The following is a 26,268-nucleotide window of genomic DNA, read 5'->3' on the forward strand; positions in this document are numbered from 1 at the left end:
GAATCCCTTAGAAGAAATGGAGTAGCCATCATGGTCAACAAAGGAGCCTGAAATGCAGTACTTGGATGCAATCTCAAAAACGACAGAATGATTTCTGTTCATTTCCAAGGCAAACCATTCAATATCACAGTTACCCAAGTCTATGCCCCAACCAGTAACGCTGAAGAAGCTGAAGTTGAACGGTTCTATGAAGACCTACAAGACCTTTTAGAACTAATGCCCAAAAAAGATGTCTTTTTCATTATAGGGGACTGGAATGCAAAAGTAGGAAGTCAAGAAACACCTGGAGTAACAGGCAAATTTGGCCATGGACTATGGAATGAAGCAGGGCAAAGACTAATAGAGTTTTGCCAAGAGAACGCACTGGTCATAGCAAACACCCTCTTCCAACAACACAAGAGATGACTCTACACATGGACATCACCAGATGGTCAACACCAAAAGTCAGATTGATTATATTCTTTGCAGCCAAAGATGGAGAAGCTCTATACAGTCAGCAAACACAAGACCAGGAGCTGACTATGGCTCAGATCATGAACTCCTTATTGCCAAATTCAGACTTAAATTGAAGAAAGTAGGAAAAACCACTAGACCATTCAGGTATGACCTAAATCAATCCCTTATGATTATACAGTGGAAGTGAGAAATAGATTTAAGGGCCTAGATCTGATAGATAGAGTGCCTGATGAACTGTGGGTGGAGGTTCGTGACACTGTACAGGAGACAGGGATCAAGACCATCCCCATGGAAAAGAAATACAAAGAAGCAAAATGGCTGTCTGGGGAGGCCTTACAAATAGCTGTGAAAAGAAGAGAAGCAAAAGGCAAAGGAGGAAAGAAAAGATATACCCATTTGAATGCAGAGTTCCAAACAATAGCAAGGAGAGATAAGAAAGCCTTCCTCAGTGATCAGTGCAAAGAAATAGAGGAAAACAATAGAATGGGAAAGACTAAAAGTCTCTTCAAGAAAATTAGAGATACCAAGGGAACATTTCATGCAAAGATGAGCACAATAAAGGACAGAAATGGTATGGACCTAACAGAAGCAGAAGATATTAAGAAGAGGTGGCAAGAATACACAAAAGAACTGTACAAAAAAGCTTCACAACCAAGATAATCACAATGGTGTGATCACTCACCTAGAGCCAGACATCCTGGAATGTGAAGTCAAGTGGGCCTTAGGAAGCATCACTATGAACAAAGCTAGTGGAGGTGATGGAATTCCAATTGAGCTATTTCAAATCCTGAAAGATGATGCTGTGAAAGTGCTGCACTCAATATGCCAGCAAATGTGGAAAACTCAGCAGTGGCCACAGGACTGGAAAAAGGTCAGTTTTCATTCCAATCCCAAAGAAAGACAATGCCAAAGAATGATCAAACTGCCGTACAATTGCACTCATCTCACAGACTAGTAAAGTAATGCTCAAAATTCTCCAAGCCAGCTTCAGCAATATGTGAACGTGAACTTCCAGATATTCAAGCTGGTTTTAGAAAAGGCAGAGGAACCAGAGATCAAATTGCCAACATCCACTGGATCATGGAAAAAGCAAGAGAGTTCCAGAAAAACATCTGTTTCTGCTTTATTGACTATGCCAAAGCCTTTGACTGTGTGGATCACAATAAACTGTGGAAAATTCTGAGAGAGATGGGAATACCAGACCCCCTGACCTGCCTCTTGAGAAACCTATGTGCAGGTCAGGAAGCAACAGTTAGAACTAGACATGGAACAACAGACTGGTTCCAAATAGGAAAAGGAGTCCGTCAAGGCTGTCTATTGTCACTCTGCCTTATTTAACTTATATGCAGAGTACATCTTGAGAAACGCTGGGCTGGAAGAAGCACAAGCTGGAATCAAGATTGCTGGGAGAAATATTAATCACCTCAGATATGCAGATGACACCACCCTTATGGCAGAAAGTGAAGAGGAACTCAAAAGCCTCTTGATGAAAGTGAAAGAAGAGAGTGAAAAGTTGGCTTAAAGCTCAATATTCAGAAAACGAAGATCATGGCATCTGGTTCCATCACTTCATGGGAAATAGATGGGGAAACACTGGAAACAGTGTCAGACTTTATTTTTGGGGGCTCCAAAATCACGGCTTATGGTGATTGCAGCCAAGAAATTAAAAGACGCTTATTCCTTGGAAGGAAAGTTATGACCAACCTAGACAGTATATTCAAAAGCAGAGACATTACTTTGCCAACAAAGGTCTGTCTAATCAAGGCTGTGGTTTTTCCTGTGGTCATGTATGGATGTGAGAGTTGGACTGTGAAGAAGGCTGAGCGCCAAAGAATTGATGCTTTTGAACTGTGGTGTTGGAGAAGACTCTTGAGAGTCCCTTGGTCTGCAAGGAGATCCAACCAGTCCATTCTGAAAATCAGCCCTGGTATTTCTTTGGAAGAAATGATGCTAAAGCTGAAACTCCAGTACTTTGGCCACCTCATGTGAAGAGCTGACTCATTGGAAAAGACTCTGATGCTGGGAGGGATTGGGGGCAGGAGGAAGAGTGGACGACCGAGGATGAGATGGCTGGATGGCATCACTGACTCAATGGACGTGAGTCTGAGTGAACTCCGGGAGTTGGTGATGGACAGGGAGGCCTGGCGTGCTGCAGTTCATGGGGTCGCAAAGAGTCGGACACGACTGAGCGACTGAACTGAACATAAATTAGAAGTATGTGATGCCAGATGCACACTACTGTACATAAGATAAATAAGCAACAAGGATTTACTGTACAACACAGGAATTATGTTCAATATTTTATAATAACCTAGAATAGAAAAAAGAATATATGTATGTATGTAGATATGTGTGTATAACTAAATCACTTTGCTGTACACCTGAAACTAATACGATATTGTAAATCAACTATACTTCAATTAAAAAACAAAACAGAAGCTTTGACCTTGAGGATAAAGGGACTCTATTCCCATCATGGGGAGATTGAAATCTGAATGTGGGCATGAAGAAGGACTCAGAGGTGTTAAAGTAAAACCTTGGTTTCTCATCTCCCTCCCAGGATATGGCCTGGTCAGGGACCCCTGCCCATTGCCGTATTCTCTTCCACAAAGATCAATAAAACACAAACAGCAAAGAGAGTTTAACCAGATAAACTCCTAAAATTGAGTAAAGAAATGAAAACTAGCCAGTATTTTTTCACACCTGTATTTTTAAAATTCTAGCCCACAATCAAACCATACAAAAATAATTAAACAGACTTACTAATTGAAAATAATTAAGCCTTTAGCCAAATGTGTATCTGAAGTGACGGGTTTGAAACTATTTGTTGGAAGAAATCTTGAAATGCTGAATGCCTGGGATCAGCTGAGAGAGCTGTAAGCAGAGAGTGTTTTCGCACTGTAGACACACAGATTCTTGAATACTTTGTTGATTGTTCAGAAAAATACCATCTGGACAGTGGCAAGCAGGTTTGGCTGATCTCCTCATTTGATCTCAGTTCCTATCCAAACACCTTTTCTCCCAATATAAATTTACCTCTGACACGGGAGGTATGAATGAGATTCACAATAATGCCCAGTCTTGTAAGAGAGACTTTAATCCGGTGATAAACAGGAGCCATGATGGTGTGGTAGCGGCAGTGGAAATAGTGTCAGCCCATAACTAATTATATGATACTTTTAATATCCTCATATATTCTTATTACTGTCAGGAAGGCAAAGGACAGTGTAACAGCCTGTGTAGGGTCAAAGTTCTGTAAAATAGAAGAAATGGTCATACAGCCCAAATTAAATAGGAGCAGAAGTAAAAAGTATCTATCTGCTTTCTTCCCTTTAAACCGAGCTATCTCCCAAATAACCAAGGATGTCATTAGTGAAGGCCTGGTGGCCTGGAAAATGCCCCACCCATGAGAAGAACTCAAGGTCCCAAGGATAAAGAGATGTCCTTGCTACAGCGGTGACCTTTAGTTACTTTAGCTCATCAACATTATCATGTTGGAAACCAGAAAATGTGTTCCAGCAAAGTGTGGGCAGATAACTAGAACATTTTAGCTGGATCTGGTGAAGTAGAAAGGATGTAGGAAAGGGAAAGTGGAGGAAGGGAGCAAAAGGAGGAGAGGAAGTGGGTGGGGAAAAAAAGAAAGGAAAAAGAAAGGGGTAAGGGTTGGGGAGAAAATCCCACGGAATTAAAAAATAACATATCTGCCTCACAAATGCAGTGCTGACTCATTAACATTTTTCTTCAGCATTTTCCTCCTCTCATGTTATTTTGAAAATGAATTAAATTAAAAATCTCACCTATCATGCATAGAATGGATTCCAATCTATTCTCTTACTTGCTAGTTTAGAACTTGAGACTGCTTACATCAGTTTTCTGAGGAGCAAAAAATAAAAGTTTGGTCACCTTTTGGCAAACAGCTTTTAAAATTATTATTATTTGGGAACCTGGCATTATTTCTCTTCAATTTAAGGGGACAGGCTTTTTCCTTTTTATAATACAGCCCTGCCAGCTTCTGAGTGACACCCTCTGAGTATTGCAGATGACAGGCACAGTGGCCAATTGTTGAACAAGATGGAACCAATTAACAATCGAGGATAATGGCAGAGCCCTCCATACAATGCACCGACCCCCAATCATGATACAGGCTAATCGGTAGATATGCAAGAGATTGCTCTTTATCTTCCTATTTTTTGGCTAAGTGTCCAGTAAACTAGCTTTGTCCTTAGATTTGAGGTTCATAAGCATATGTGGTGGGATCATCAGATGGAAGTTAAGTTCAGATGTCACTCAATCTGAAGCTCAAATTGAGTTCCCTATTGTTTGCAGTGCTTCATTTCAAGCACATACATACACACACACATGCACACACACACACACACACACACACATCTCAACATCTGTGAGTTTGCGATTGTTGTTTTATTATAGGTGATGGTAAAGATAAAGAATCTGGGAATGTGAGCTTTTGTTTATTTCGGGGATAGAAACACTGACATTGTTTTCCTTGTTCCTTTAGGTCCTGTGGAGCATGTTCATCTCCGAGTTCCATTTGTTGCCATAAGAAATAAGGAGGTCAACATCAGTGCAGTTGTGTGGCCCAGCCAACTGGGGACTCTAACGTATTTCTGGTGGTTCGGCAATAGTACAAAGGTTTGGCCCTTATCAATTAGTATCTGCTTAGATTTGACACTTTCTGATTGGTATCTGCTTAGATGATCCCATGTTCTAACTTCTATTTGATGCTGGGAGCACAGGGGGATGTGGGCAATAACAGATACTCAATGAAGCTTGGAATCCATGTCAATGAATATGACATACATTCCCACACCAAGTTCATTCCTATAATAGGGGAACTTCAAATATCCTAAGGGAGAAAAGATTATACAAACCTGGTTGTTCTTGCTCCTCTGATCAATTTTTCTGATATTCATTTTGCTCTGTTTTGTTTTAATCCTAGCCTTTCTACTCATTAGGTGTATAATATCAAGAAAGTCATTTAATGGTAAATAATCAGCCTGCAATGCCAGGTGACCCCAGTTCAATCCCTGTGTTGGGAAGATCCTCTGGAGAAGGGCATGGAAACACATTCCAGCATTCTTGCCTGGAGAAGCCCATGCAGAGAGGAACATGGAGGCTACAGTCCATGGGTCGCAAAGAGTTGAACATGACTGAGCAACTAACACACACACACACACACACACACACACACACACACATCGAGAAAGTCACTTCAGTCAGTTCAGTCGCTCCATTGTGTCTGACTTTGTGACCCCATAGACTGTAGCACACCAGGCCTCCCTGTCTATTGCCAACTCCCGGAGTTTACTCAAACTCATGTCCATTGAGTCCGTGATGCCATCCAACTATCTCATCCTCGGTCATCCCCTTCTGCTCCTGCCTTCAATCTTTCCCAGCATCAGGGTCTTTTCAAATGAGTCAGTTCTTGGCATCAGGTGGCCAAAGTATTGGACTTTCAGCTTCAGCATCAGTACTTCCAAAGAATATTCAGGACTAATTTCCTTTGGGATGAACTGGTTGGATCTCCTTGCAGTCCAAGGGACTCTCAAGAGTCTTCTCCAACACCACAGTTCAAAAACATCAATTCTTTGGTGCTCAGCTTTCTTTATGGTCCAACTCTCTCATCCATACATGACTGCTGGAAAAATCATAGCTTTGACTAGATGGACCTTTGTTGGCAATGTAATATCCCTGCTTTTTAATATGCTGTCTAGGTTGGTCATAGCTTTTCTTCCAAGGAGCAAGTGTCTTTTAATCTCATGGCTGCAGTCACCATCTGCAGTGATTTTGGAGCCCCCCAAAATAGTCTGTCACTGTTTCCACTGTTTCCCTATGTATTTATCATGAAGTGATTATGATCTTAGTTTTCTGAATGTTGAGTTTTAAGCCAACTTTTTCACTCTCTTCTTTCACTGTTATCAAGAGGCTCTTTAGTTCTTTTTTGCTTTCTGCCATCAGGGTGGTATCATCTGCATATCTGAGTTTATTGATATTACTCCTGAAAATCTTGATTCCAGCTTGTGCTTCATTCAGCCTGGCATTTCGCATGATGTACTCTGCATATAAGTTAAATAAGCTGGGTGACAACATACAGCCTTGACATACTCCTTTACTGATACCAGTCTGTAGTTCCATGTCCAGTTCTAACTGTTGCTTCTCGACCTGCATACAGATTTCTCAGGAGGCAGGTCAGGTGGTCTGGTATTCCCATCTCTTTAAAAATTTTCCACAATTTGTTGTGATCCATAGTCAAAGGCTTTGGCATAATGAATAAGATGCACATAGGCAAAATGGTTGTCTGAGGATGCCTTGCAAATAGCTGTGAAAAGAAGAGAAGCAAAAGGCAAAGGAGGAAAGAAAAGATATACCCATTTGAATGCAGAGTTCCAACAATAGCAAGGAGAGATAAGAAAGCCTTCCTCAGTGATCAGTGCAAAGAAATAGAGGAAAACAATAGAATGGGAAAGACTAAAAATCTCTTCAAGAAAATTAGAGATACCAAGGGAACATTTCATGCAAAGATGAGCACAATAAAGGACAGAAATGGTATGGACCTAACAGAAGCAGAAGATATTAAGAAGAGGTGGCAAGAATACACAGAAGAACTGTACAAAAAAATAAATACTCAGTTGCCATGTAATAATTCCTTTCAAAAAGGAATGGAACAATGCCAGTTTTGTTTGTTTGTTCGAGATGAACAAACAGAACTTCAGCTCTTGCATGATAAGAGTAGGATATGATTCATTCCTGCTCTTATTTTAAAGTAAAAAATGTTTTTTATTGAAGTAGAATTGATTTACAGTATTGTGAGTCCTGCTTTTGTTTAGGGAAGCAGCATTATATGGTGCTAAGTAAAATGAAGCACCATATAATGGTGCTTAGTAAGAAAACTAAGATCATCAAAAAAGCAGGAGAGTTCCAGGAAAACATCTACTTCTGCTTTATTGACTACTCTAAAGCCTAAGCTGTGTGGATCACAACAAACTTGGAAAATTTTCCAAGAGATGGAAATACCAGACCACCTTACCTGCCTCCTGAGAAATTTGTATGCACGTCAGAAAGCAACAGTTAGAACTGGACATGAAACAACAGACTGGTTCCAAATAGGGAAAGGAGTACCCTGCTTATTTAACTTACATGAGGAGTATATCATGCTAAATGTTGAGCTGGATAAAGCATAAGCTGGAATCAAGATTGCTGGTAGAAATATCAATAAGTTCAGATACACAGATGACACCATCCTTATGGCAGAAAGAAAAGAACTAAAGAGCCTCTTGGTGAAAGTGAAAGAGGACAATGAAAAAGTTGGCTTTAAACTCAACATTCAGAAAACTAAGATCATGGCATCTGGTCCTATCACTTCATGGCAAACAGAAGTGGAAACAATGGAAACAGTGAGGGACTTCACTTTTGGGGGCTCCAAAATCACTGCAGATGGTGATTACAGCCATGAAATTAAAAGATGCTTGCTCCTTGGAAGAAAAGTTATGACCAACGTAGACAGCATATTAAAAAGCAGAGACATTACTTTGCCAACAAAGGTCAATCAATAAAAGCTATGGTTTTTCCAGTAGTCATGTATGGATGTGAGAGTTGGACCATAAAGAAAGCTGAGTGCCAAAGAATTGATGCTTTTGAACTGTGGTATTGGAGAAGACTCTTGAGAGTCCCTTGGACTGCAAGGAGATCCAACCAGTCCATCCTAAAGGAAATCAGTCCTGAATATTCATTGGAAGTACTGATGCTAAAGCTGAAACTCCAATATTTGGCCACCTGATGCGAGGAACTGACTCGTTGGCAAAGACCCTGATGCTGGGAAAGACTGAAGGCAGGAGGAGAAGGAGATGACAGAGGATAAGATGGCTGGATGGCGTCACTGACTCAATGGACAAGAGTTTGAGTAAACTCCGGGAGTTGGTGATGGACAGGAAGTCCTGGCGTGCTACGGTCCATGGGGTCGCAAAGATTAGGACATGACTGAGTGACTGAACTGATTATATGGTGGAGAGAATATGTACTGTGGGTTCAGAAAGAAAAGGGTTAAGTTTCTAGCATTGCTGCGTGTTGTTTATGTGAGCTTGAGCAAATGGTTCAACCTAACATTTAATGCACTCAACTGAAAACTGAGAGACTAATGCCTATGTCATCTTGATTTCTGTGAAAACTAAATAAAATTATCTGTGTTTCCCTGGCCTAGATTAGGTACTCACTAAATGATGCTCTTTTTTTTTTTTTTTTTTTTTTTGGTATAAAATATGGCAGTTAGGATGGGTTGATAAAAGACAATTAGATTTATGGGACACCAAGGACCATTTTCTGTTTGTATCATTTGTGCTGTGTACTTTTAATTTCTTAGTATAGGTTATGATGCTTTTGCATTTCTAGTGTTATTGTTCACTGGGACAATAGGTAAGGAGGTTAGTTAATAAGATGCCCGTTTGGTACATTAGAGTCTTGAAGCTCCCTATGTGAGATAAGCATTCTAAGGGCAAACATCTGGTTCACTCTTGAGCCAGAACCCAGGTGTCCTCACTTCCGTCTATACCAGTACCATTCCCAGCCCCAGGATGCTTTCTCTGCATCACTTAGTTTGTCTCTGGGAGCTCACAAAGTGAAGTGAAGTGAAAGTTACTCAGTCATGTCCAACTCTTTGAAACCCCATGGACTATAGAGTCCATGGAATTCTCCAGGCCAGAATACTGGAGTGGGTAGCCATTCCCTTCTCCAGGGGATCTTCCCCACCCAGGGATCGAACCCAGGTCTCCCAAATTGCAGGCAGAGTCTTTACCAGCTGAGACACAGGGGAAGCCCAAGAGCTCATAGACCCTAAAATTCTGCTTCAAACACTAGCAAACGTAAACATGGTGAAAGAAAAAGAAAAAGTTTTCTGGGAGGAGAACATCTGAAAGAGAAGGATTTTAAGTTCATTTCACTTCAGAGGATGTGATGTTTGGGCTGTCCAGCCAGGGAGTTCTTTTCTCATAGAGTTTGTTCACCTGTGGACTTTCCAGGGAGATGACTGTGTACAGAGGGCAGTTCTTGGCCATCATAAACACAATGATTTACTCAACTGCCCACAAGGAACTGAGGACAGTGCTTCTCTGTGGCACCAGTTTTTTCCTTTGTGTGTTGATTCTGTGACCTGAAATACCAGACAGTGTCTAATAAATATTTGATCAACGGAGAAGTGGACAGTGTGATTGGAGGGTCATTTCTATTTCTCAGATAATCATCTGTGTTAGTTTGAAGCTCAATGTACTTTTCTCTAACTCAAGGATAATAACATCTAATCCATGAACATCACTGAGTTATTATTTGAAATTATTTGCCTCTCTAATTTATATTGTGCCATATTATGAGGGGGAAATTTTAAAATTGCAGAATGCCATTATAGTTTTATTTTTTTTTAATGACAATGACCTGAAGTATTCCTTTGGTTAAGAATTCCACCTATAATGAGCATAAAGTGTTGTAAAAATACTTAGATATCAAAGATTCTACTGGTTGGTTTTTGTTTCCAAAGAACCAAGAGAATGAGAGTACATTAGAGGCATTCAGAGTGGTATTGAAATGAGACAAGCCTGGCTTGGGGTCCTGATACAGGTTCTTGTTTGTTCTATGTCTTTGATCAAAGCAGGTAATTTCTCGGTGCCTCAGTTTTGTTCATTGTAATGTCAGAGTAAGGCTAGCAGAGACTGTATTCTAGTATTGCTTTGAAGATTAATAAGGAAAGGTGCTTAAGTGCTTAGAACATATCAGTCACTGTTGTGGTTATCCTTTGTATCAGTGGGATATACCTCTTGGGGGGGCAAATCTGACATGGTTCCACAGATTTCCCTCCCACCTCTAAGCATGGTTATTCTGCCTAGTTAAAAAAGGTGTATTTTCAGTGCTTTTTCCAGCATCAAGATGGAAACACATTAAGATGGCCATAGTGCTGAAAAGTTGATCCAGTGAGAATTTTCCTGGCAAATGAGTTTCTTTGGGTGGTTGGTGAGTGCTCTGAGTGTCAAGCTAGTTGACTGCCCTTGATAAACAAACTGATCTGTGAAAGGAGTGGATATTAATTTTGGGCATTTATTTCTATCATTGTCTTTATATACATTTTTGTATTTAGTCATCAGAATATCACTGATGAAAGAGAAATTGGCTAGCGTGCATATATCTGTGTGTTGTGACCAGGTGAATTGGACAGTTTCACCCCAGTGGTTGAATTAAGTCAACCTCCCAGTAAGAATCTGTTGAGGGTCTTCCCTGGTAGTTCAGTGGCTAAGACTCCTCTCTCCTAATGCAGAGAACCTGGGTTTGATCCCTGGTTGGGAAACTAGATCCCTCATGTACAACTAAGAGTTCACATGCCACAGCTAAGACCTGGTGCAGGCCAAATAAATAAATAAATAAAATTTTATTTAAAAAAGAATCAGTTGACTTCCCCCCAAATATTTATAGTCAACCTTCTGTTTGGTGCCCTTAGGAATAGAAGAGCGCTTTGTTTCCACCTTCAAGGAAATTACATTTCTGATAAGAAGGCACAATGGATACACACACAGTTATTGGTGATCAAGTATGATCATGTATACATAAATGGAAGAGATCAAGTGTTCCTAAAATCCAACTGTAGGCCCGTATACCTTCAAACCTATTAACAGATATGAAATTATGTCAGTAGTTCCATGAATCTTTCTCAAGAACTTGTATTTTGTGCTAGCTGTTATGAGGAACACAAAAACAGTATAAATTTCATTTGTTCCCCTTAGTGAGTGAAGTCGCTCAGTCGAGTCTGACTCTTTGCGACCCCAAGGACTGTAGCCTACCAGGCTCATCCGTCCAGTGGGATTTTACAGGCAAGAATACTGGAGTGGGTTGCCATTTCCTTCTCCAGGAGATCTTCCTGATCTAGGGATCGAACCCGGGTCTCCCACATTATAGGCAGACGCTTTACCGTCTGAGCCACCAGGGAAGTCCTCTATTTGAGAATATGAGGTTAACATCCAAGAATAGATACTATAAGCTATGGTAATAGGAATATAACATTATTGGCCCAGCCAAGCAGCTTAGGGGGTGACGGATGCAAGGCTTCTTGGTCTTAGAGCAAGTCGTGTATGGAGCTGGTCCTAAGCTAGCATTGAAGGAGCAGTAGAATTGGGGCAGAAAGGAGGGAAGGGATTTGTATGCAGTGGCAAGGCTTTGGGTATGTTTTTGTTCTGTGTAGATTTATTCTACCAAAGTGGGATTCATTTGGGATGAATTGCATAACAACAAAAATTGGAGTGGATAGGTGACCAATGGCTTTAAATGACACAAATGAATACATTTTATTTTGTCATAGAAATTCGTATTTAGAAGAGGATATTGTAAGATAGTGGGCTTTCCAGGTGGCTTAGTGGTAAAGAACCCACCTGCCAGTGCAGGAGACTTAAGAAAAGTGGGTTCAATCCCTGGGTTGGAAAGATCCCGTGGAGGAGGGCATGGCAACCCACTCCAGAATTCTTCCCTGGAGAATCCCATGGACAGAGGAGCCTGGCCAGCTGCAGTCCATAGAACTTGCCTGAAGCAACTGAACATACATGCACATGTTATTGTGGAATCTGCTGAAACTTTTAAGGGAGATAAGCGTAGTGACTGCATAGTCTGTCTAATTTGGGAATGGCAAGTTTTTATCAAGGTAGTCGCAAAGAGTCAGACAGGACTGAGCAACTTCACTTTCACACATTTAAACTGTGGATGTTTTATGATATTTTCTGTTGATTTACTGTGTTTGGGGAAATGGTTTATGCTGCATCCACACATTTCCTTGAAGCTCCTGGATCCATTATTCAGGTGGATGTCTTCTAACTACGTAGTCGCTCAAGAGCTTTGCTGATGTCTTGCTGGGTTTACTGGATAGTATGTGACCTGTTGCACATAAGGGACTCTTTGTGGGCAGGGATGTAACCCACAGCCTATGCAGGCTATGAGCCTTGCTGTGGGCTGTCCATGCAGCTTGGACAAAACACAGAGAAGTCAATTGGCCGCATGTTGGATTTGTGGGGCTCGAAAAGGCCAATTTGCTGGGATTAACAGAGGTCTGGCTTAATAAATGTGTCTGCTTGCCTAATAGATTTAGTAAATGAACCTTAAAATACTTGATTTAATTTAGTGTTGTGCGCTAGACATGGGTGGCCAGTGAAGAACTCAAGAATTCCGTGGAGTGTTCCAGCTTTGCAAGGGAGGTGAAATCAGCCATGATGCCATAATAGCTGATGAAAAACAAAAGCAATTTGAAAAACAAAATTAGCTTCTGCCATCTCTCTAGCGTGGAAGCCTGTGGTCTGCTACCCTGGAGGCCAAGTGCGCTCATTTAACACAGTTTGCTGTGGCTCAGAGCCCTGACTGGCTGGTGGGATGGCATGCTCCCTCCCACCTCAGCTGGCATTTCCTTGCTTGGTTCCTGGATCTGCTAGGAAAGCAGCCAGAGGAGAGAAAGTCAGATCTACTGGAACAGGAGGAATCCCTCTCCTTTTAGGTTGCCCAGCCCAGTCACCTAAGTCTAAGACAAGAATAGTGTGCAGAGAAAGAAGAGTGGGGACCACATAGACCCCTGAGTGCTGAGGATGATTTGGGAGTAGTGCAGATTCCTTGGAAAAAAAAAAAAAAGTGAAAGTAGCTCGGTCGTGTCTGACCCTTTGTGACCCCATAGACTATACAGTCCATGGAATTCTCCTGGCCAGAATACTGGAGTGGGTAGCCAGATTCCTTGAAGGGACTGCCATTAGGGGATAAAGGATCCTGATGGTGAGAGGTGGGAAGAGATTAGAAATAGCTGAGGACAGTAACCGAATCAGAGGGGTAATGTGATATAGTTATGGTCAGAGAGAGCAATTTAAAGGAAGAAAAACTAAAAACACATCAGTTATTCCTTTGCTGCTTTGTTTCTCTCCCAACATTTTATTATTAAAAACTTCAAACACAAAGTAAAAAATGAAATAATCTTACAGTGAATATGCATATGCCTACCACCTGTAGTCTATCATCGGAGGAGGGCATGGCAACCCACTCCAGTCTTCTTGCCTGGAGAATCCCATGGACAAAGTACACATAGTCTATCATTAACATCTACTCTGCTTGTTTTATGTCTATTTATCTGTCCATCCTCCTATCCAGCCATCAACTGATCTTAATTTTTTTAAATTCATTTCAGAATAAATTTCAGACACCTGTATGCTTTATCCTAAATGCTTCAGGCTATGAATCATTGGCTAGAGTTCTTTACTTGTTTACACTTTTTCCTCCATGGAGGTATGAAATGTATCAATCATCTGAAGTCTGTACTTCCTGAGTTCTGAGAAATACACATACCTGTAACCCAAACTCCTATCAAGATATATATTATTAGCATTGCTTCCAAAAGTTCTCCATACCCCTTCTCAGTAAATTCCCACCCCAAACCTCAGAACCGACCACTATTTTTTCCCATCATGAATTAGATCTATCTTTTCTATTAATAGAACTTCATATCATACCATATGAATTCTTTTATGTAAGGTTTCTTTAATTTCTTATGGTTTTAAGACGCATCCATACTCTTATGTATATCAATATTTGCTTTTCTATTTTGTTGAGTGCATGAGCTTTGGCTTGCTTATTCATTTTCCTATTGATAAATTCTTCTAGGTTCACTTAGTTTTTGACTACTATGACTGTAACTGCTATGAGCATTTTCTTCTGTTTGTGGATACATGTTTTCTTTGATCTTGACTAAATTCCCCAGACTGCAATTGCTAAGCTATAAATATAAAATAGCATAATTATCTTGGAAAAATTATTACGATTTCTTATAAAAGTGAACTTTTTCCTGCATAGTTGCACCATTGTACATCCCATCAAAAATGTATGAGAGTTCTAGTTGCTCCACATTCTCGACAATATTTGTTATTATTTTTAAAGAACTTTTTGTCATTCTGTTGGGTGTACAGATGTATTTCATTTTCCTTCCAAAGAATATGACTAAGGTAATGAAACAGTTGAAGGCATTCTGACAGACAAGCCCTAACGGGTTGACTAGGTAGGAACTAGAAAATTAGCCAAAAGCCATTCATTAATTCTGTGTGTTCTTACTGCTGAGTAAGTCCTTACAACTTTAAACTAAGGCCCACAGTGGGAACAGACTTTTCCCAAGGCCATTCATTAAAATAGTAACAGAGCCAGAGTTTCAAGTCTCTGTTCTTGTTACACCAACGATGGCAACTCAGTGGCATACGGTTTTCCTTTATTCCATGTCCATGGCCAATATTGCCGTGTTAAGCCTGACTTGACTTCTCAACACAGGACACTAAACAGCCACCGTTGGTCTGTTGGAGTTGATGTCCATCACAGAACCTACTTGTACCTCATTTGTGGTTTAATTAATGAGTTCACATCCTTGTGCATAGCATCACAGAACCATAAGTATGAGGAAGCATGCTTGGACTCTGGGCTTACCCTTAGTTAATAAAAAAGAGTATAACTCTTTCCACACTTCCTTCTTTCATTTAGCAAACAGAAAAGAAAGGGTGTCCGCAAGCTTAGGGCAACGTCTAATCCTGTCCGACTCCAGCCATCAGCTTGGCCATAAAATAGAGCCATAGAATTTTAAAGCCGATAAATCAGATTATTGTTTCAGAGGCCCAGGTGAAGATTCTGAGCTAGAAAGGGATTTCAGTTTTGCAGAAGGGACACTGTAGTCTGAATGCTACATCTGTGAGTCTCTGCAGCATCTAGGTTCACAGATGTGCTGTATGAACACTGGCTGATATCCACATTCTTAAAAGGCAAGTCTACGCATCCTCACAGCTGGTGACATCACTGCTCTATCCTATTGTCATCCTAACCCACAGAGATGAGATGGGGTCTTCTCATCTGCACTTGTGACATCTATTCAAGAGCTGCCTTAGAAAAGCCTCCTACTAGAGTGCCTTACCTTGCAAACACCAGATAGCTTGAGAGGACATGGGCCTCAAGATAACCACTGAATAATGACAGTTTAATCTCAGAATCTGCATTCTCTTCTCTCCAATAAGCCCTTGCTTCTACTGAGATCCTAATTTCTAAGGGAAAGCATATGCTTATTATCTTTCTCTCTTTATCTTTGGCAAGTCCCTATCTGTTATGATCAGGGAAAGAAAACAGGAAAAGAAAAAAGATTAAAAAGTGAGCACAGATATGCATGTTTATCTGTTTCCCAACTTATTTAAATTGGTAGAAATGCCTTGCAATGGAACACACAGATATGATAAAACAAAATGTCAATAAATGATTGTATATACAACTTATCTATGGATTCTGCTGGATGTAAGACAACATGCCAAAAACAGGTAGGTGATTCAGAAATAAATAAAATATGGTCACTTCTCTGAAAAATCTTGCAGCCCAATGGAATGAAAATATAAATCACACAAAATATTAGAGGAAAAAAGAATGTGATCACCTATTCCCAGAGTCACTAGGAATAGATTACAAAAGGTGCTTCTACCTTCCCCCAGGAGAAGTAACAGAATGATGGACAAAATTCATGGTGCCCAGTCTTATCTTCATCTCTTAGAATTAGCATTTTACAGTGCACTTCAAGTATATTAATATGCTTCCTGGATACTCGCTATATAATTTAGAAAGCTGTGCGATTTTTTTTTCCTTCTTCAAGTTAGGATCCCTTGGGGATATGCAAATGCTACGCAGATTGGTGACAGTCTGAGATTTACAGGAAAGGAGGGAATCTGATATTCCCATAAAGGACTAAGTAAGTGTTTTGGCTTCTCTCTTTTAGCCCCTCATCACCTTGGACAGCAGCATTTCCTTCACATTCCTAGCAGAGGGAACTAATACCATCACTGTCCAGGTGGCTGCTGGGAATGCCCTCATCCAAGACACAAAAGATATTGCTGTTCACGGTAAGCCCTATGATGCCCCTTTCTGCCCAGTGATCCCCTCCAGCCACCCAAGTGGCATCCACTGACTGCTTTGGAAGTTGCCTAGGCCATGGGGAAATTATGTAGGTCCACAAAAGGTATCTAAAGGTACTTCTTTACTTGTCCTTGAATAGATACTGAGATTGTTAGAGAAGTAGGTACAGATAAGCATTGTTTGTCTTCTGTGATATGTCTGCATCACAACCTGATGGTCTCATTAGACAGGGATAAATCATAAATTGAAGAGATGCTGAGCTTAAAAGACTATCATCGAAGCATTTTGATCTGTTGAACCACCAAGGTATCTTTAACACACGTGTAGCATCCATTCTTTATGAGGTGCGAATCAGTGATTTCAAAAGCTGGAGGAGTTACAGTACCTGCTCTTGAGGAACTCATAGCTTAGGTATTGAGATGAACTATACATAACCGATGTGTTTTGTTTGTTGATAGAGACTAACATCTTTCACTGAGAAGGATAAGAATAAGGCTAAGAATATAAGGATAAAACAAGGCAGGAGAGTGGTAAACAGAATCACCATTCTGTTCTCTATCCTGGAGAACCATTCTTAAGTTAATTTTCAATCAAACTGTGCTTCTACCACCATTCAGTGAACCTCCCTTAGACCCTAAAAACAGCCACTATAGGAAAAAAAAAAAAAAAAGCTTAGAAGAAAACCCTAGAAAACAGGGTTTTCTGGAAAATTATACTAAGGTATATGATCCTTTGACTCAGTTTATATCTTCCACTTCACCCCAGATGAGCACCTTTTTCTACAACTCTGCAAACTTGAGGTTCAGGCTCTCTTATTGGGCACCTGGAAGACTTTAAACATTTTTGTTGGAGTGTAGCTGGGAGTTTGGGGTTTGTAGATATAAACTATTACATTTTGAAGGGATAGACAATAAGGTCCTACTGTATAGCATAGGGAACTATATCCAGTCTCCTAGGATAAATCATAATGGAAAAGAATATAGAAAAGAATGTATATATGTATAAAACTGGGTCACTTTGCTGTATAGCATAAATGAGCACAACATTGTAAATCAACCATACTTCAACTGAAAAATTAAAATACAGAAGTACACAGATCGTGTTTCAGCTTCATGAATTACCACAAAGTGGACAGACCTGTGTATCTACCAATCAGATCAAGACACCAAATGTTACCCACACCTAGATACAGCATTTTGACCTATTTTCTAACCCCTGAGGCATTTTCTAGCAGTATCGATGGAACAAAGGGAAACACAAGAAAAAGCTCCATTCTAATCTAGCTCAATTTATTAATGCTTAATTGTTGCCTCTGCATGATACTACCTGTAGCAGCAAAAGTCTCCTTTTCCTCGAGTTTCATAATTATCTTGCATTGAGGTACCACTTCACACCAGCCAGAATGGCTGCGATCCAAAAGTCTGCAAGCAATAAATGCTGGAGAGGGTGTGGAGAAAAGGGAACCCTCTTGCACTGTTGGTGGGAATGCAAACTAGTACAGCCACTATGGAGAACAGTGTGGAGATTCCTTAAAAAATTGCAAATAGAACTGCCTTATGACCCAGCAATCCCACTGCTGGGCGTATACACTGAGGAAACCAGAATTGAAAGAGACACATGTACCCCAATGTTCATCGCAGCACTGTTTATAATAGCCAGGACATGGAAACAACCTAGATGTCCATCAGCAGATGAATGGATAAGAAAGCTGTGGTACATATACACAATGGAGTATTACTCAGCCATTAAAAAGAATACATTTGAATCAGTTCTAATGAGATGGATGAAACTGGAGGCGATTATACAGAGTGAAGTAAGCCAGAAAGAAAAACACCAATACAGTATACTAACACATATATATGGAATTTAGAAAGATGGTAATGATAACCCTGTATGCGAGACAGCAAAAGAGACACAGATGTGTAGAGCAGACTTTTGGACTGTGAGGGAGAGGGAGAGGGTGGGATGATTTGGGAGAATGGCATTGAAACATGTATACTATCATGTAAGAAACGAATCGCCAGTCTACGTTCGATGCAGGATACAGGATGCTTGGGGCTGATGCACAGGGATGATCCAGAGAGATGATATGGGGTGGGAGGTGGGAGGGGGGTTCATGTTTGGGAACCCGTGGCAGATTCATGTCAATGTATGGCAAAACCAATATAGTATTGTAAAGTAAAATAAAGTAAAAATAAAAAAAATTAAAAAAAAAAGAAATTCTTAAGATTAAGAAAAAAAGTGGTAGAAGCACAAACCTACCTCCAGTAGGTGACTTCCAGTCACCAAATCCCACTTCATTTAGATGCCAAGAGACAGGCTGAAAAGACAGAATTAGAGATGAGGCCACATGGAAGCCCTTTTCCTAAAGCACAAAAATGGTGCTTTAGGAAAACACCTTATCACATCCTCTCTCAGCCTTACTCACACATGCTCTCTCCTTGCAGAATACTTCCAGTCCCAGCTCTTATCTTTCTCTCCTAATCTGGATTACCACAATCCTGACATTCCAGAGTGGAGGCAAGATATTGCCAATGTGATCAAGCGGGCTTTGGTGAAAGTAAGTTGACTTTATCTTTGCTTAAATCTTCATGAATAAAGAACCAGATGGTGTGGTCCCGGAGGCATTTTCATGGACTCAGACCACCATTCTACAGTTAAATAAAGATTATTGCTCTGTAAAAAGAGAGAGAAGGGTAGAGGAAATGAAGGATGGAAAAGAAAGATGGAGAGATTCAGAAGAGAGAGATAGAGACAGAGAATCAGTCCCATGTTTGAGGATGAGAAATTGGCACCATCTTTCTCCTACATTTTTCTAAGACAGGAGATTGACCCCTTTAATAAAATGATTGATGGACCACTGCTTAAGTATATACTAATGTCATTCACTCGTTTGGCCCATGAAAGTTTAGAGAGTTTTTGTTTGTTGTTTTTGTTGTTTTTTTAAAATTGTGTTTTAATTGAAGGATAATTGCTTTACAGACTTTCGTTGTTTTCTGTCAAACCTAAATATGAATCAGCCATAGGTATACATATATCCCCTCCCTTTTGTTGTTGTTTTTCAACCAGACAGACTTCAAGATTTCCATTGACCATATGTCGCAGTCAGAAGGTGACAAGCTAGGAACTAGGGCATGCCAGCAGACTCTAGGGTGATAGTTAGCACCAAGCCTGGCACGCTGCAGTCTGTGGGGTCACAACGAGTCAGACATGACTTGGCAACTGAACGACAACAGCATATTTTCCTTAGAGCAAGTTGAAATGGTTTTGTTAACCATTTGCTCAGACCTAGGTGCTAGACTATAATGATGGATAAAACATGGTCAATTCAAATTTAAGTCTAATGTGCAACTAGGTGTATGAGAGAGACATGGCCAGCATTTCAAAGGAGCATGGAGAAAAGTGCAATTCACTCTATCCAGAAAAGTTCAGGCTTGACACATATTCATGATTCAGTAAATACTTTTGAACTAGTAGAATAGTCTTTGGAGGGAATACTTGAACTCTGTTTTAAAGGATAAACAGTAGTTAACAGAGAGAGGATGATGTCTCTCAGGTACAATAAAAGCATGTGCAAAGCCATGGTCTATGGTAAGTACAGCATATTTGATAAGTGGCAGTTTATTTTAGCCAATCTATAAGTTATAAGGGCAGGTGTGACTGATGCTATGCTGGGATGGATTGATTATTTTGTGAAAGGTCTGAGCAGCTAAAAGGGGTTTTGCATACATCCTGTAGGTTCTGGGAAGAGTGAAATGTGTTCTTTCTTTATTATTTAGGTAAAAAAAAAAAAAAAAAAACTTTATTTATTTATTTAGCTAACAAAGCAAGAGATTTTATTGGGAAGTGGTGCCTGGGTGGAGAGCAGTAGGGTAAGGGAACTCAGGAGAACTGCTCTGCCACATGGCTCACAGTTTCGGGTTTTATTGTGATGGGATTAGTGGCTTTGTATTTCAGACACCCAATCTTGTGGTAATACAGAGGATGGTCTCTAGAGGTGGGAAGTGAATACGGTAGGGGATGATTTCACAGGAGATGACCTGTTAAAAGACTACTGCACTTGTCTAAACCAGATGTAATAATAAAATCCTGAAAAGGAAAGATCCAAAGGCTAACTTAACCTGCTGAGAAATAGAACTGGTGACTAATAAAATGTAGTGTGAATGAGAAGGAAGGAGAAGCTTTCTGATTATAAGAGTAGGAAGGAGAGGATTTTCCTTGCCATTGATCAAGATGGCAACTGTGTAGGAGAAACATACTTGGGGAGCAGTGATGATTTGGTCTTTTATATGAGTTTGGAGTATCTGAGAAACAACTGGGTAAAGATAACCAAGAGAGTTAAAGATATGATTGGAGATCAAGTGAGGTTTCTGTAGGAGGTAGTGAGGCTGGAACTGAGGCCATGGAGGTCTTTAAGTCTGCCCCCACCCCCCAGCCACCCTGAGAGGGAAAGGGGGCAGGGCAGAGATGGATGCTGATGCTCTCCAAGGTAAAGGAGAAAGATCCAGGGAAGGACACAGAAAAGAAGCTGCCAGAGAGGAAAAATAGATAAAATATAATAATATAAGAGCATTCCAGTGAGGAGCTGTCTATAAGAACCATACTTCATATCTGTTTACAAAAACTTGTTCAAAGAGAGGGATGAAAATGAAATTGATCTTGTATGCCTTTGACTATGAGACATCTAGCATTGTGCTGGATTTGTATGATTGGAGTTAGGTCCTTCCACATTCCCTAACTGAGTGATGCACCCTGCGGCCACTCTTCCCTGGGACACGGGGTCACACCTGCCATGACACTCCTGGGTTTTTCCATTTTCTCCATTGGGTGATTATCTGACCTCAGTCTGTTCTCTGAGAATTACTTCCCCTGCCTAGTTAGAATAAATCCATCTTGCCTCCCAGTAGGGAACTGAGTTCAGTTCAGTCGCTCAGTCGTGTCCGACTCTCTACGACCCCATGAATTGGAGCACACCAGGCCTCCCTGTCCATCACCAACTCCTGGAGTTCATTCAGACTCACGTCCATCAAGTCAGTGATGCCATCCAGCCATCTCATCCTCTGTCATCCTCTTCTCCTCCTGCCCCCAATCCCTCCCAGCATCAGAGTCTTTTCAAATGAGTCAACTCTTTTCATGAGGTGGCCAAAGTACTGGAGTTTCAGCTTTAGCATCATTCCTTCCAAAGAAATCCCGGGGCTGATCTCCAGAATGGACTGGTTGGATCTCCTTGCTGTCCAAGGGACTCTCAAGAGTCTTCTCCAACACCACAGTTCAAAAGCATCAATTCTTTGGTGCTCAGCCTTCTTCACAGTCCAATTCTCACATCCATACATGACGACAGGAAAAACCATAGCCTTGACTAGATGGACCTTAGTTGGCAAAGTAATGTCTCTGCTTTTGAATATGCTATCTAGGTTGGTCATAACTTTTCTTCCAAGGAGTAAGCGTCTTTTAATTTAATGGCTGCAGTCACCATCTGCAGTGATTTTGGAGCCTCCAAAAATAAAGTCTGACACTGTTTCCACTGTTTCCCCATCTATTTCCCATGAAGTGATGGGACCAGATGCCATGATCTTTGTTTTCTGAATGTTGAGCTTTAAGCCAACTTTTTCACTCTCCAATTTAACTTTCATCAAGAGGCTTTTGAGTTCCTCTTCACTTTCTGCCATAAGGGTGTTGTCATCTGCATATCTGAGGTTATTGATATTTCTCCCGGCAATCTTGATTCCAGTTTGTGCTTCTTCCAGTCCAGCGTTTCTCATGATGTACTCTGCATATAAGTTAAATAAGCAGGGTGACAATATACAGCCTTGATGTACTCCTTTTCCTATTTGGAACCAGTCTATTTTTTCATGTCCAGTTCTAACTGTTACTTCCTGACCTGCATACACATTTCTCAATATTTCTCAACAATTTCTCAATACCAGATCACCTGACCGGCAAGTGGTCAGGTGGTCTGGTATTCCCATCTCCTTCAGAATTTTCCACAGTTTATCGTGATCCACACAGTCAAAAGCTTTGGCATAGTCAATAAAGCAGAAATAGATGTTTTCCTGGAAGTCTCTTGCTTTTTCCATGATCCAGCGGATGTTGGCAATTTGATCTCTGGTTCCTCTGCCTTTTCTAAATCCAGCTTGAATATCTGGAAGTTCACGGTTCATGTATTGCTGAAGCCTGGCTTGGAGAATTTTAAGCATTACTTTACTAGCATGTGAGATGAGAGCAGTTGTACGGTAGTCTGAGCATTCTTTGGCATTGCCTTTCTTTGAGATTGGAATGAAAACTGACCTTTTCCAGTCCTGTGGCCACTGCTGAGTTTTCCAAATTTACTGGCATATTGAGTGCAGCACTTTCACAGCATCGTCTTTCAGGATTTAAAACAGCTCAACTGGAACTCCATCACCTCCACTAGCTTTGTTCGTAGTGATGCTTTCTAAGGCCCACTTGACTTCATATTCCAGGATGTCTGGCTCTAGATGAGTGATCACATCATCCTGATTATCTGGGTCGTGAATATCTTTTTTGTACAGTTCTTCTGTGTATTCTTGCCACTTCTTCTTAATATCTTCTGCTTCTATTAGGTCCATACCATTTCTGTCCTTTATTGAGCCCATCTTTGCATGAAATGTTCCCTTGGTATCTCTAATTTTCTTGAAGAGATCTCTAGTCTTTCCCATTCTGTTCTTTTCCTCTATTTCTTTGCATTGATCGCTGAAGAAGGCTTTCTTATCTCTTCTTGCTATTCTCTGGAACTCTGCCTTCAGATGCTTATATTTTTCCTTTTCTCCTTTGCTTTTCACCTCTCTTCTTTTCACAGCTATTTGTAAGGCCTCCTTAGACAGCCATTTTGCTTTTTTGCATTCCTTTTCCATGGGGATAGTCTTGATCCCTGTCTCCTGTACAGTGTCACAAACCTCATTCCATAATTCATCAGGCACTCTATCTATCAGATCTAGTCCCTTAAATCTATTTCTCACTTTCACTGTATAATCATAAGGGATTTGATTTACGTCCTACCTGAATGGTCCCTACTTTCTTCAATTTAAGTCTGAATTTGGTAATAAGGAGTTTATGATCTGAGCCACAGTCAGCTCCTGGTCTTGTGTTTGCTGACTGTATAGAGCTTCTCCATCTTTGGCTGCAAAGAATATAATCAATCTGATTCCAGTGTTGACCATCTGGTGATGTCCATGTGAAGAGTCTTCTCTTGTGTTGTTGGAAGAGGGTATTTGCTATGACCAGTGCGTTCTCTTGGCAAAACTCTATTAGTCTTTGCCCTGCTTCATTCCGCATTCCAAGACCAAATTTGCCTGTTACTCCAGGTGCTTCTTGACTTCCTACTTTTGCATTCCAGTCCCCTATAATGAAAAGGACATCTTTTTTGGGTGTTAGTTCTAAAAGGTCTTGTAGGTCTTCATAGAACCGTTCAACTTCAGCTTCTTCAGCGTTACTGGTTGGGGCATAGACTTGGATTACTGTGATATTGAATGGTTTGCCTTGGAAATGAACAGAGATCATTCTGTCGTTTTTGAGATTGCATCCAAGTACTGCATTTCGGACTCTCTTGTTGACCATGATGGCTACTCCATTTCTTCTGAGTGATTCCTGCTGTAGTAGTAGATATGATGGTCATCTGAGTTAAATTCACCCATTCCAGTCCATTTTAGTTTGCTGATTCCTAGAATGTCGACGTTCACTCTTGCCATCTCTTGTTTGACCACTTATAATTTGCCTTAATCCATGGACCTGACATTCCAGGTTCCTATACAATATTGCTCTTTACAGCATCGGACATTGCTTCTATCACCAGTCACATCCACAGCTGGGTATTGTTTTTGCTTTGGCTCCATCCCTTCATTCTTTCTGGAGTTATTTCTCCACTGATCTCCAGTAGCGTGTTGGGCACCTACTGACCTGGGGAGTTCCTCTTTCAGTGTCCTATCATTTTGCCTTTTCATACTGTTTATGGAATTCTCCAGGCAAGAATACTTAAGTGGTTTTCCATTCCCTTCTCCAGTGGACCACATTCTGTCAGACCTCTCCACCATGACCCGCCTATGTTGGGTTGCCCCTCAGGCATGGCTTAGTTTCATTGAGTTAGACAAGGCTGTGGTTCTAGTGTGATTAGACTGACTGGTTTTCTGTGCGTATGGCTTCAGTGTGTCTGCTCTCTGATGCCCTCTTGCAACATCTACCATCTTACTTGTGTTTCTCTTACCTTGGGCGTGGGGTATCTCTTCACACCTGCTCCAGCAAAGCGCAGCCGCTGCTCCTTACCTTGGATGAACTGAGGCATCTGGCAAAACATCCTCAAGCTCCCTGGAGATGACTCCCAGCTTTGGGGGGCTTTCCAGGCTTCTGACTGCCACTCACTAGTTCTCTGAAGGTTGGCACTGTCTCTCTCTCTTTCCTTCATCACATCCCTAAGAGTTAACACCATCTCTAGTTCCAAATACGAATCGGAGCTGAGCTAATGGGAGACAGCCCCTCCACTCATATTCAGTCCAGTGTCTGTTTATTCTTTCCTCACTGTCAGGCATCATTTGGAACAGTGAGGCAGCCATAGAGACCATCCCCCTCTCCTCTGAATATCTTGGCAGACATAAAATAAGGCCCTACTAAAGAAAAGACTGTATCAGATAAGCATACCTTACTGTGGGCATGATCTGAATTCCTTTCGTGGAAGTCTGAAGTGCTAGGAGCCAGAGGCTGACTTAGAACAGGCCATTGAAGGTGAGATAGTCAGGGGAGACTTCTAGAAGGAGATGGGAATTTCTGCCAAGTCAAAAACTGTATTTATATATGTGTATATCATATTTGAATTGACAAAAGATTAGTTCTGGATAAAAGACTTTCAGGAGACACATAGGAAAGAATAGGACTACTCTTTACAGGGAAAAATTCAGAATTTTATTTTCCTGCGGATTTTACCTTCAGATGGAAGCTTACATTTAGTTTTTATCAAAAGCAATATAATCCTTTTACTCAACCCTCAGGAATAGAAAAATTCATTTAAAATTTCAGCATCTTAACTCAACTTTTAGTGTCTTATTCGTCATATGTATATGTTTTTATTTTTTTAGAGTTGTAGCCGAGGAAATGTAAAGAACTAGATCAAAAAGAATACAGCTCTCATTAAGCGTTTTTCCATGTTGTCTCACTGTGCTAATTACCATCTTTATGGTAGCATAACCATTATTTACTTAACTTTTTTGAATATTTAATATTTTCCCATTTATTGGATATTATAAGTAATGTCATGAGTGTTTCTTCCTCCAAATGGCCTTTCCTATATTTTGGATTATTTCTTTAAGACAAACACTCCAAGTTACAGTTTCTGAATGAAGGGTCTGAATATGTTTATGACTTTACAGTAAGCCTGTTGAAAAATAAATTGGCAACATGTATCATTTTTTAGTGCTGCCAGCAATAGTTGAGGAAACCTCTTAATTGAAGCTGCACCAGTATTAGCTATTTTAACTTAATAAAAAATCCTGCTTTAGTAAGTGAAAACAAGAACTGTTTTGCTCTTTTTTTAATTTGCATTTTCCCGTGTTTGTTTAATAACTTCTTCTTCTTCATTTGCAGCCAGTCTGTTCATGTTTTAGCCAGAAGCTCTAGTCTTCTTGGTGTAGAAAAATGGAAAATATGGGAGGAGCTTTTGCCAATGTTGCCAGCAAACAATATTTTGCAGATCATTCATAGTGGTATTTTCGTTTCATGAAAGATGTATGGAAGAGCAGAGGAGGTAGAGAAACTAATTCTCTGCTTAGCAGTTATAGGGAAAGCAAAAGGGAAGCCTGAATGTGTATTAGAAACTGTGCCTTAAATGCTGCATTAAAAATGCATAGTCAATATCCTTGTTATTGACTTGGG

The 26,268-nt window shown here is 40.5% G+C and overlaps 1 protein-coding gene across 1 annotated transcript in view; it reads left to right on the forward strand.

The window, feature by feature from the left end:
- Positions 1–26,268, forward strand: part of SORCS3 (sortilin related VPS10 domain containing receptor 3) — a 650,006-nt gene that overhangs the window by 611,639 nt on the left and 12,099 nt on the right. The window contains exons 20-22 of the mRNA XM_052660938.1: positions 4,973–5,106; positions 16,256–16,379; positions 18,840–18,952. Of these exons, the coding sequence (XP_052516898.1) occupies positions 4,973–5,106; positions 16,256–16,379; positions 18,840–18,952 (371 nt within the window). The remainder of the gene's footprint in view (positions 1–4,972; positions 5,107–16,255; positions 16,380–18,839; positions 18,953–26,268) is intronic.

The sequence above is a fragment of the Budorcas taxicolor genome, chromosome 23, assembly GCF_023091745.1.
Source record: "Budorcas taxicolor isolate Tak-1 chromosome 23, Takin1.1, whole genome shotgun sequence".
Classification (NCBI taxonomy): Eukaryota; Metazoa; Chordata; class Mammalia; order Artiodactyla; family Bovidae; genus Budorcas; species Budorcas taxicolor.